Source organism: Prionailurus viverrinus, chromosome X (genome assembly GCF_022837055.1).
Source record: "Prionailurus viverrinus isolate Anna chromosome X, UM_Priviv_1.0, whole genome shotgun sequence".
NCBI classification, from domain to species: domain Eukaryota; kingdom Metazoa; phylum Chordata; class Mammalia; order Carnivora; family Felidae; genus Prionailurus; species Prionailurus viverrinus.
In genome coordinates this window covers 25,499,342-25,512,677 of record NC_062579.1, presented here as the reverse complement: position 1 = coordinate 25,512,677, position 13,336 = coordinate 25,499,342, and the positions used below count along the sequence as shown (strand labels likewise).

Genomic DNA, 13,336 nt, shown 5'->3' with positions numbered 1-13,336 from the left:
TGGAGTCATGAGTGTTCATCTTTGTAATTATATAAGTGTGCGTTTCACAGGGCCAGTGTTGTAGCAGTAAATGGTTATAAATCATAAGAGTGCTAAATGTAGATGGGACCTTAAAAGCTGTGGAGTCCAAACCCTTATTTTATAGATCAGAAAACTGAGGCTCACAAGATAGAGTGATTTGTCTAAAGTCATAGTAGCTACTGTCTGAAATGAGGAAAATATCCAAATGTCTGAATAAATCCTACCTTCTTTCTGCTAAAATTTTATGTCCAAATTAGTGTCTGAAAGATACCTTTGAAAATAGCAACATTTTCTTTGTCCTGAACATCTCTGCAGTGTTCAGAAAAACCTAGAAAGCCCACTTGAAAAGCTATCCCTTTTTTCTCTTTTCAACTTCTGATTAAGACAGAAGCTCAAACTCTGCACTCTCCCTTACAAAAACAATCTAACATATTGAGACTAACACTAATAATATTAGAGGCACATTACTACTTCCCATATATATTGGCAATATATTTGTGGAAAAACCCACTTAGAATTCAGAGACACTCCATACCATTTCAGGACACCATCCCAAAACCTGATTAATGAAATGAGTGACCTCTGACTCAACAATGGATCCATGACGCTTGAAATACCGAGCAGTAGCTCTTAACTACTGATAGCAGAAATGTGATACATAAGGCTCTTGTTTGACCCTTTCAAAAGTTGAACTGAACCACTATCTGTAAAAAGCTGAAAGGCACAGGCAGAAGCTGGGATCCCAAAGATTCCCGTTCATACAAAGTATGTGCTTCCCTAATGGCTATTTATCTTCCAACTCAGACTAGGAATTGTACGTGGGAAGGAGGTTGCTTGTGATTTCACAAGCAAGCCAGAGAAGCACAATGAGGGATGATACTGTCCCTTTAGTTGTCAGCCTTCCAAATGTGAAACAAATAATAGCAGAGGGATAAATGTGACAGAAAGCAGAGGAGAGAATCAGAACAGTTAGATATGGGAAACATGAAAGAACAAGAAATAGCAACAAAGCGATGCCAGAAGCCAGCAAGAAAGGGGGGTGGGGGATATGTTATGAGTACCAGTAAAATTGGTGAAGAGTGGCTATAAGAAGGGGTGGAGAATGCTCACAAAGGAGGCCTTAAGAGGCCAGTGATCTGTTACAGGGTGAAAAGAAAAGGAAGCTGATGACTTTTCTCTGAGGCAGAGAATACATACTTTTCTTCTAAAAAAAAATAAGTGGAATTAGAATGCATTCAGGAATGGAAAAAAATTAAAAGAGATGAATTCAGAAGGAAGTAGCAACATCATTGAGCATTGCGCCTGTGATTGAAACTGCTGGGTTGTTTATGTCTCCTTCCAGCTATAAAGCTTGTTCCTGGGAAATCACCCACGAGCCTGGAAATTAGGAACAGGACAATGAGAGTGCCATCAGAACATCAATTAATCCCAAAAGAAGGTTTGCTGCCAATAAATAGCTGAGTGTGCAGGCCATGTCACCTCTGTCTGATGTTTCTCCCTTTCAAATAGGTAACAGTAACAATTATTTTATCTAGCTCAGGGGACTTTAGTAAAGAGATAGGGGGTTAATGCATATATAAATGGAGGGAATGTAGAATAAGCGTTCCAGAATATAGTGGTTAAAAGGACAGACTCAAAGCCGAACCTTCTGATTTTGAAATTCAACTCCTTTTCATCTTATCTCTGTGCTCTAGGGTGGATCACTTAACCTCTTTTCCTTAGTTTCTTCATTTGTAAAACGCAGTTAATAATATTGCCTACTTCCTAGGGTTGCTGTGAGGAGTGAGAAAAATACATGAAAATCACAATACTACCTGTCACCTATTAAGGACAATCTGAATGATGTTCACGGTGTTGATGCTTTGGAAGTCAACTTTTCATATGAGCATAACATAGTGCATTCATTGATGGTACGACATAGGGATTAGAGTTATTGCTGGTGCTGAAAAAAAAGTCCTGACATCATTATGTTCTGTTCATTCACTTTCTCTCCTTCCTCACGTCCACATTTTTTCAGTCCTGTCTCTCTCTTAGTTCACTGCAAAAGAAAATCATTCCTTTTTGCCTGACTTGCTGAATATATATTATTCATCAAGCATTTATCAAACACTTACTATATACAGGCATTGCTAGAATTGTGAAGAGGTTGAAGGCACTTTTTTTTTCCCTGAAAGATACTCATCAAAACAAAGTAGCTCCCAAAAAAGAATAAATAAGAAATGTTCTGATAGATATATGAAGAAACTAATTTCACCTGGGCATACTTGGATGCTAAGAACAGACTTGCCACAAATGTTGAAATAATAATTGTTTTTTTAATCATTGAGTTTTAATGGTACAATATTTCATCAAGCTTTCTTATATCTCACATTTCACCTTTTCATCTGTCTTCTAGTAAAATGTAGGGCTGGAATCTCAAGTGTCCTCACTCTTCCTGTCATCCTCCCCTATCACTAAAAAAACCCTATTTTATGCTTAAATGTTTCTGATGATGTTTTTCAGTATCTCATTCTATTAGGCTAACAGTTCTCATGCTCATTTAAAGCAATTCTCATGACAGAGAACTGAAAAATAGCACAAACCCTACTTCTTATGAACCTTAAGGAAGGAGGCAGCAATCTCTCTCAAAGTCCTTTCGTGTAATTTATGAGGTTAAGAATTATAGTAAAGAGGGCACGTGGGTGGCTCAATCAGTTCAACGTCTGACTCTTGATTTCAGCTTAGGTCATGATCCCAGGGTAATGGGATTGAACCCCCATGCTAGGCTCCGTGCTTGGCATGAAGCCTGCTTGAGATTCGCTCTTTCTCTCTGTCTTCTCTCTCCTCTCTCCTCTCTCTTCTCTCCTCTCTTCTCTCTCCCCTCTCCACCCGTCTTCCCCCACTCCACTCTCTCACTCTCTAAAATTAAAAAAATAATAATAATAAAGAGATTTTTACAGGTTTTTTTTTTCTTTAGTGGTGCAAGTTTACATGAAAGAACTTGGAAATTCTTATTCTTAGTGCAATAGAACATAGTTGAACTACCTGTACTATTTGACAGGCAACAAGATGCTTCTCATGCCAATAGTTGTTGTTTTCAGCACCCCCAGTATGCTTCCCTGTGTATGCATTTTACCTATGTTATCTTCAGCAAGCATTTTATATATTTTAAAAGGAATCAGAATTAACTTTCTTTTTTACCATATGAAGTAATGTATGCTCGCTGTCCAAAGTAGACTGCAGAAGAAGACAGTGAAAATAAGAGTTGTCTGAAAGTTTACGATTCAGGAATAACCAGTGTTAACTGTTTGCTTTATACAGTTCTGTTGACAACTGTATAATGATAACGAATGTTTATTGAACATTTTATATGCACCAAACAATTTGAATGACTTTCTATGTTAAATATTACCAGTTATGGCTCACAACAATCTGAGGATCTAAGTACTGTGATTATATCATATTTTAAATGAGGAAATGGGTGCAATAACAAAGTGCGGTACCTCGTTCACGATCACTGTTATAGTAAGGAATGGACCCAGGATTCTAACCAGGCAGTCAGGCTCAGAGCCCAGGTTTTTAACCACTAAGAAGTAATGCCTTTTTAGTATTATCACATGCACACAATTTTGTTAAGCTGCTTTAACTCACTTAATATAGCACATGTTTCTTCCCATGTTTTTTTTTTAATGTTTATTTTTTGAGACAGAGACAGAGCATGAATGGGGGAGGGTCAGAGAGAGAGGGAGACACAGAATCTGAAACAGGCTCCAGGCTCTGAGCTGTCAGCACAGAGCCCAACGCGGGACTCGAAGTCACGGTCCCCGAGATCATGACCTGAGCCGAAGTCGGATGCTCAACCGACTGAGCCACCCAGGCGCCCCTCCTATGTTTTTAATACTCTATAAGAGTATGATTTTTGTTGGCTGACTATAAATATATCCATTCCATGTACTAGAATTGTTTTAAGTCCTATTTGATGGAGATTTAGTTTGCTTCCTGTTTTTCAGTATGGAAATAATCTAGCGTATTTTGCAAAAATTCTGACCAGGTGTACCACTTTTTGGTGACTTGAATATTTATTTAAATAAGCAGGTATTGGACCCCAGCGGTGTACATAGCAGTATGAAACATACAATAAGTATTTTCTGTGCAACAGCTTGTTCCACGAACGATGCTAGGAGGCAAAAGGGAATAGAAAATTATAATGCCAGTCTTTCTGTTCCTAAATATGTCATAATCTAATGGAAGGAGATCCCTGGAAAGCAGTGTGTTTAAAATAATTTTTTAATGTTTATTTATTATTGAGAGAGTGAGAGAGAATGTGACTGGGAGAGAGGCAGAGAGAATGGGAGACACAGAATCCAAAGCAGGCTCCAGGCTGTGAGCTGTCAGCACAGAGCTCGACAAGGGGCTCAAACTCATGGACCATGATATCATGGGGCTCAAAGTCATGGACCATGAGATCATGACCTGAGCCGAAGTTATACGCTTAACCGACTGAGCCACCCAGGTGCCCCTAAAGCAGTGTCTTTAAGCCAAATCCAGATAGGTGTACTGAGGAATGAATGGCAGGTAATAAAATTCTGGCAACGGATGAAAAAGTCCTATCAAGGGTTATGGTTATAATAACAAGTGTAGGTGGTAAGAGGAAATGAGTGTTTTAAGAAGATAAATATGATAGCATTATAGACATGGGAGTATTTGCGAAGACCGGGGCTGTACCTACTTAACTGGGTTGATTTGATGATTTCTGAGGATCTCATGATGTTAAATAGCATGTCTTACACTGTCCTTATATCGGTAGTGTAATACATGGGCATGCCATTAACCAATGGTGATTATAAGTAGAAGAAGCAGTTCTGTTGGCTAACAGCACTGGTTATAAATTAATGGGTTTGCTAAATAGTTTTTCCCAGGCCATAGAAGTATTGAGGTTTTGAATGTAGTAAGAAATTTCCACCTGCTCTTAGGGCCAAGTGGTAAGCAGACCATTCTTTAAGACTGGATCTTCTGCAGTATTTCTGTAGTCTTTTTATTTTACTCTAAGCCCTTGGTGTTGCCTTCAGGGGTTACTGACTAGCATTTAATTGAAGGCCGGCTGAGTTAGATATATACCTCCTATAGTTGATGGGTTTTGTTGCCAGAAATATCCTTTTGCTTATCAGTGGGGAAGGTTTTTGCTTCTGCTGGATTTAAAGGTGTCCCTCAAGATTCCATTACTCAGTTCATTGAGAAAAGCTTAAAGCTAAGGGAAGGTCGATCGGAGCTCCGTTTGATGAAGGAGGCTGAGTGAAATAACAGCTCCCAAGTTGGCTCAAGTTCTTCCAGATGTTCACGTTTATATGAAAACTTAAAACTTGGAAAGAATCCATGTGGTGAGACTTGTGTGCAAAATTTCCTTATACACAATTCCAACCCTAAAATGATTGTTTTTGGTCATTAGATGTGAAAGCTATCACTGATCATCCACAATAAACAACCAGAATGATTTTTTATCCTCCTTGACTTCTAAAGGCAAATACTCCTGTGATAGTCGGTGTATTGTTACCTGATTTTTTTCTTTAAACTTGCTGTAAGTCCATGGGAAAGACATGGATTCAAAGGAAACAAACAATATTAAGAAATAAATTGGCCCTGAAGAATTGTGCTTAAAATCTTAACGTAAACATAGATGCATACACTCTCCACTGCAGTGTGATTACCGGGACTATAAAGAAGCTGGCTGAAGTGGTGGGGAAGGACTTGACTTTCCATGAAGTGAACAACTAAAACTAAACTTCTTCCCTGGGAGATAAGCTGAAATCATAGCACAGTTTGCATAAAAGTACACCTTTCCAAGGTTACTGCAGAACAATTAGGGCTGGGATCCTGGCAGAGAAAGCTCTGTAACCTCTTATTTGAAAGTGACTTCCTTGAGCTATAATGCCTCCCGGCCTGCACTTTCAGGCACTGTGTTGGGTAATGTGTTTACACGCTGGTCTCATTTTTCTTTGTGTAATAGGAGATGGGAGCAGCTTACTGCTACTTGGAAGTGACTTCAGGAAACAAGATTTTCAGGATGGTAGTTTTAAAAATGTGATTACTGGGAATAATAACTCCAGAGACAAAGATTTAATGGGATTACTCCCGATTTATTCAGCACATGACCAGGTTATTGAAGTTCTAGTTTTAGACCCGTGCATTCAGAGTCCCCACTGTTCCCTGATGTATTGGACGTTTAGGTTCTTACTACCATATATAGGCATTAAGGTTGCCTCTAACTCTCAACAGCCGTCTTGCCTCTCAGAACACTTATTGCAGCCAGATCTTTGACAGCTGTATTCCTTGGTTACTTACCACTACTATCTCTTTAAAATTAGGCTATGGAAAAACTACATTATTAAAAGGAAGCAACCCCATCTCCAACGCCATTATAGTGTTTTTCAGTTCAGAGTTTTATTTTGTATGCATCATTTGATTTCATTTCCTCCAAAGCCTTGGGAAATGTGAGTTATTACCATCTTATTGTTGTTGATAAACAGCAGATACTATTTATTTAGCACGAGCTCCACATCAGGGGCTGTGCTAAACACGTTGCCCTTAGTCCAAACAATACCCCTAGGAAGCTGGAATTAATATTATGCCCATTTTACAGATAATAAAATCGTGGCTTAAATGACAGGCCCGGTGTATGCAGTTAGTGCCTAGTAGAATTGGAACTCGAGCACTCCTTGATCTGCTTTGAGTCTCTGTGGGCATGTTGCTGTACTGTTTTTTAGATGGAAGGGCCAGCGATGCTGAAAGTTTAAATAAGTTGCCTTGGGTTATACAGTTAGTTCCTGATGCCTTCCACCTGCAGCCCCGAACATTCTCCATTATAGCATGCTATCCCCAGAGCTCTAGCTTATGTGGTGCTCTGAAAATGAGACAAAGGAGCACTGCCTCCCAAACCATAGGGGAACCAGTTTTTTGACAATGCACACTATGTCTGATGCCAAGTTCACAAGGATGGGGGCGTGGATTTGATACAGGATACCGTATTCGGCCCCTACTCATCTTTTCTCAAGCACTATTGTGCATGACACGATACCCAGAGCTGTCACCAATGGCCCTGGCAGGCCTCATTGAAACTAACAGCTTGGCATTCTAAAATAATGGTAAGAGAAATATTCAACAGAATTTTCATATAACTATGTGCTCGTCGAAGCTGTAAGGAAGTAAAATTTGTAGTCCACTAATTACATTTCTAATAATGCTCACATTTTCCCTTCACCGTCAACAAAAATGTTTAACGAGATACAATGTGACAGCACTCGTGCTAAAACTCCCCTGAAGGCAAAATGTGTCACTAGTCAAAATGACCCTCATCTTCTCTGGCCCTTGAAGAAGAGTTGAGAATCATTTATGAAGTGGGTTTTAACCACAGGGTGATACATTGTGCTGCTATTATTGAGCTCAGGGATCATTTTTTTGGTGCATTCATTTCAACTTACTACCATATTCTTTTTCAAAATAGATTACTTTTAATTATGTAGCTACCTTGTGCATAAAGCTAACATCCTATAACTTGGATGCTTTCCACTAAAGTACTGACAAAGTAATAGATATAAGGTCCACCTGACTTTAATAAGAAGAAAAACAACTTTTAAAAAAAAAAAAGCCTTGAGTGTATAACGAGGACACTGATTACCATTAGAGAGAGAATGAGTGTGTGTGTGTGTGTGTGTGTGTGTGTGTGTGTTTAATATGTCCGTGGATGGGGACGTTGTGGTTTGAGAGGCTCAGGAATTTTTAGCTAGGAACGTGTCTCATCAAAGTTGAAAATGTTCATGGTAGCACACGGCTGATTGATTTCACAGAGGATGGACTAGAGAGTGGTTCTCAAACTTGGTTAGAGAGCAGAATCACCTGGGGAACTACTTAAGCATGCAGAGGCCCCAGTCTTATCCTTACTTTAAGGAACTTGGGCTTTGTTTTGTATGATCTCTTCGCTTGATTCTGATGCACAACTCTTGTGAGACCAGCCGGTCTGTGGGCAGATCCCCATTCTTGGCTGCATCATAAAATCACTGGAGTCTCACACAAGAGATTCTGAACAAGATGAAGTGCAGCTTGGGCCTTGGGAGGGTGGAAAAGTGCCCAGGTGGTTCTCATATCAGCAAAGTTTTAGAAACACTCTTCTAGGGCCTTGCTACCCAGTGTGTGCATAATTCAACACCCAGCAGCAGGAATACCATCAGGAAGCATGTCGGAAATGCAGAATCTCAAGGCTCACCTAAAATTACTGATTCCATAGCCGCCATTTACCAAGGCGCTCAGGTGAGTGTTGATGCACATTACCTTTTGAGACCTACCAGGTGAGAGAGTCGGGCAGAGCAAAACACTTTCAGTGCTCCCATCCAAGGCATTCCTATTCTTGTATTCGTGAAGGTTCTTTGTAGGGGTGCGTGCAAGGTGATTTTCATTAATTCAAAAGAATAAGTGTTTCCCAGACACAAGTGTTGTCTTCTGGAAAAAAAAAATAAATCACAGGAAAGCGATCCTTAACCACAGTGTCCTTGAAGGTACCTCGGGCACCCTGCATTGTTGTGCATTTGTGACCAAGTTAATCATACTGTGCCACCTATTCATACTGTGTTACCTTTAATTTTCTGTTAGATCTTGATCTGCTCTTTCTCTCCTCCTTGACCAAGAGCTAGTTTCTTTAGAGAAACTCCTATACAGGGTTCCTTTGCTTTTCTCTTCAAGCCACTGACTTCCATAATTACTTTTTTCTTAATTTCTCTAACTTTTGTCCCACAAAATATTTTCTCATTTTTCCTGTTCTCCCTGAACTCAGACATGGAACTGACTTGTTCAGTAAAGTTTCTGTCTGATCGGAAGGGTATTAACGTACTGCCTTTCTAGTATAATCGTTTTCACGTTTAGATAGAAGTTGAAGTGTCTAATGGGGTACTGCCGAAGAAATACCCTCAACTAATCTTTCCAAGCAGGACGACAGTGAGTGATGATTGCAGTGAATTAAGTGAGGCAACCTCCATTTCCATTCACTTAGCACCATTGCTAATTATATACTCATTCTACAAGGTTTCTTTAGTTCTTCTGTAACTTGGATGCAGTATTCTTTTGTAGGCAAGGGGTTACGGTACGATTAATGAGCTTTTCCCCACCAACAGCTCATGTTCTCTCCAAGTGAAATTTCCACATCTGGAAATTGAGAGTAGAAAAAGGAACAAGGAAAAAAACAATCACTCACGTTTTAACATGTTCCCATCATAGCACGTGGTTGTCATGGCAGAATATTTTATGGTAAAGAAAACAGTAGCATTTAATTTTTTTGGAAGCCAGGTCAATTTAAAGCCTGGGCTTATTTAAAAATGAAGTACTGGGGCACCTGGGTGGTTCGGTTGAGCGTCTGACTTTGGCTCATGTCATGATCTCGCAGCTCGTGAGTTCGAGCCTCGTGTCGGGCTCTGTGCTGACAGCTCAGAGCCTGGAGCCGGCTTTGGATTCTGTGTCTCCCTCTCTCTCTGCCCCTAACCCACTCACATTCTGTCTTCGTCTCTCTCGAAAATAAGTAAACATTAAAAATTTTTTTTAAATAAAAATGAAGAAGTACAGGGGCGTCTTGGCGACTCAGTCTGTTGAGCGTCCAACATTGGCTCAGGTCCTGATCTCCGGCTCATGAGCTTGAGCCCTGCGTCGGGCTCTGTGCTGACAGCTCAGAGCCTGAAGCCTCTTTCGGATTCTGTGTCCCCCTGTCTCTCTGCCCCTCCCCTGTGCTCACTCTCTCCCTCTCTCTCTCTCAAAAATAAACAAACATTAAAAAATAAAGGAAATACAGAACTTTGCCATTTAAAATATAAATAGCAGTGACGATGACACTTGATGTTGTATGCTTTTGTTCACTTTAAATGAACACTTGTCGCCTGCCGGGCCTTGAGTCAGGCCCTGAATCTACTACGTGAAATAGAAGCAGCCCTATTTTTCCAGGTTTCATTACATGGACCTCAAGCATTTTGACAAGTTACTCTTTAAATTAGAAAACCGAGAGAAACGCAGCTTTTCCTGGGGTATATTGTTAATGAAGCACTTGAAAAAATTAGTTTATGTGCTTTGATCAGATGGGGATTGACATACTTAAGAGTTTTATTTTTAATCTGAAAATCCACTTCAGTCTTATGCTCTGGGTAAACAGTCATTACTCAAGGCTGGCACAATTCTGTACTTGCGAGAAGTGGGATTCAAGGTTTCACTTCCAATACAATCTCAAGTAAGTTCCTCATATTATTCCTTTTATTTAAAAACCAGGGTTTACACGCATGGATTTTTGCTTCAATCTTCAGTAATCTCCATTTGCTTTGGGTATTAACTTGTGCACTGTGGCTTGTGTGCTGTGTGAGTCTGTTTCAGATTGTAGAATTGATTTTTAAAAGTAGGTCTGGAAGAAGGTATCTGGATATAAAGTGCTTGTATTTTGATACTTTCAGAGGAAGTTCAAATGCATTTTGAGCACCACTGGACATGATTGGAGTTGTTTTCTACCCTCCTAGCAGCATCTCACAGGTGCACAACTTTACCGGTCCAGGCTCTTCTGTGTGCGTCCTGCTTTCTGCTGCTCTTTCATAACATGTTTGCATAAACGAGTGCACTGTCGAGTTCACATGAAGGCTAGACAAAAATACAGGTGTCCTCATAATAATCAGCTCCTTTAATTCTGATCTCTGGTTTCTGCTGCACTCTCCAAGAAAGCCTATATAAAGCAGCCGGCACACTTATTACTACAGAAACTGAGGTTACTGATTAGAAGGGAACGTAATCAGGTAGATTGAGCCTGTGAGGGAAGAAACCATTGCTGTGAGAGGGGAGTGTTTGCAAAACGTTCCCTGTGAATCTGCAAAGATCACCTCACTTTGCATGGCAAGCGGAGTGGAAGAAACAGGTGCAAAAAGATAATGTGTTTGTCTGCTTTGGTGAAGCTGGTCAGAGATTAGGTACCTGCTTTATCTGTGCCGGGCTATGACTCTACCTCCAGGTTTATCAGACCCCATAGAATGTGTAGGAGAAAAGTACCAACAGGGAAATCAGCAAAAAGCTTTCCTATGAAGGTGTAGCAAGCCACCGCAGAATTTGAAATGTCTGAGGTCTCATCTGGTGAGTAAAAGCTGCAGATAAATGCCACAGCCATTCAGAAGAATGATAAATGCCACAAGCATTCGGGAGCAGGCTTCCCCAGAGGTGACTCCTTGGTCAGTTTGCAGCCTCTAGGGTAAATTTGGATCTTTCTCCTTCCATATGGCTTCCTCTAAAAGTTAAATTGGGACTTTTGCTGTGAGAAAAGGAGGGAAGAGGTTGGACCTTAACGACCTATAGGATAATGCGAAGCACTGAAATAACAGGGAGCCCAGGTTCTACTTTTTGGGTTATGACTTTTATGAACTTGCCCTTCAGGAATCTAAAATTAGTTCTGATATGAAGTGACAAGAAAAAAAAATTCATGACCCAGACCTGAATCGATAAACAGTAATATTTCTACTTCAAATGCAGTTTCTAAGGACCTAGACTAAATCCATGGACGTATTAGAAAACTTACGTGAAGTGTTTACATAAATTCTTGAAAGTGTATAGAGTTTCAAGAAATTTCTTTTTGTCAAAGAAAAGGAAAATAATAAGGATTGTTGTGGAGAGTAATTTAGACATGATCAGATATTCACAGCTTATTAGGAAGCAAACTGGGCTCCCGTTTGTAAACAATGATTCTAGGCCGCCTAATTGCCTGAAATATTTAAGAATGATTTTAAAGGCTATATATTTACTGCTACATCCTACTTCTTAAGTAAACTATAAAAGAGTTAGGATTAATCGTATCTGTGATGTTTTTAACTCTTTTAAGGTATCCTAAAATTTTAAATAAGGAAAGATTTCAGTAGAGACAAACCGTATATTAAACGTACATTAATCCTAAATTTGGGGCATTTTCTTAAAATTCATATCTCCTCTGACAGGTTTTTCTCTCCTTAGGAAGGAGAATGTCTAGTTTTGGGGGCAGGGCAGAGCTAAAAAAAAAAACAGGATTAAGAAGCCTTTTTTAAAATTATGAATATATATTAAGAAAAAAACCCAAAGTTAAAAGTATATTTTGATCCCCATCTGTCCCATAACTTGATTGGTAAGAAAAGCTACCCACTTTTGCAAGACTTGTCTACAATTTGCTCTGAACTAAGTGGTTGCCATTTCTCACTTAAAAATTGCCTTTTACTCCTCTTTTTGTAAAGATTTTTTTTCTATGATTTTTCTATTTGTGTTTTGTTCATCAGGCAGATTGTCCTGGAAGTACAGAGGCCAGTTAATGGTTTATGAATTCAAGCTGAGCCGAAAAAGCTAAGCTCTGTCTTGCTTGACATTTCATCAAAAGCTGTGTTGATTTGCAATGTTTACCGACCTATTTATTGAACCCTCACAGCTTGAACTATGCCACCAAGCTTGCTGACATTGCTGAGATTATCTTTAAGTGCATGTACAAACTACAGAGGAAATAGAGAAACAGAAAAATAAGTTAAAAACAATCCTTGACCTATTTAATAAATTATGCTTACATAGTCCTTGGTTTATCTATCTGTTTCCTTCAGAACGCCATGACATAATTTTTCTCCTTTGATAATCAGAAAAATTCTGGAAGAAGGTAGACTAGAGCAGTGATTCTCCCTGCCTTGGGAGGGCATCAGAATCCCCTGGAGAGTCTGTTAAAATACAGCTTGCTGGGCCCCACTGGCAGAGTTTCTGGTTCGGTATTTCTGAGGTGTGGCCCAAGAATTTGCATTTGAAAAAGTCTCTGGGAGATGCTGATGCTGCTGGTGTGGGGACCATCCTTTGAGAAGCACTGGCAAGATGAGAAGATTCTCATTTAGGAATCAGGATCGCCAGGATTCAGGTAGATTAAGAATTTGGCTCCTAAGGATTTATCTAGCTGGAGGACATCCTAGGTAGGGGGAATGGATTCATGGGAAATTGGGAGACTGGCGAATTGCCAAGGAAGGCTAGGTTATCTGAGTTTGGTGGGAGATAAAAGCAAAAAGAAAAAGTTCTGCTCTCTGAAAGGTTACATTTTTAATAAAAGGACAAAAGACTTTGGAAATAAATGCATTGCATGAAGTAGGAGTTCAAGAAATAGTGGATTGTGATGTATGTGTCACGTCAATATTGCGTGCTCAATAAACTTCCTGTTGAATGAATAGAGGGAAAACAAGAAGTTGGCTTCTATTCACAATTGGAAACAAAACACCTATTTTCTGTCTCTTAGTCTAGTTACCTATGTTCTCTTTACACACTGTTGAGAGAAGTTTCCCACACCACA

The 13,336-nt window shown here is 39.6% G+C and overlaps 1 protein-coding gene across 2 annotated transcripts in view; it reads left to right on the top strand.

Moving 5' to 3' along the window:
* Nucleotides 1–13,336, top strand: part of DMD (dystrophin) — a 2,022,811-nt gene that overhangs the window by 71,598 nt on the left and 1,937,877 nt on the right. Inside the window, exon 1 of one of the 2 annotated variants that reach the window (XM_047843144.1) lies at nt 11,067–11,136. The exons of the other annotated variant lie outside the window; for it this stretch is intronic. Within the exon in view, the coding sequence (XP_047699100.1) occupies nt 11,118–11,136 (19 nt within the window). The 5' untranslated portion in view covers nt 11,067–11,117. Of the gene's footprint in view, nt 1–11,066; nt 11,137–13,336 lie in introns of those variants that run through there. 2 annotated transcript variants of the gene reach the window in all.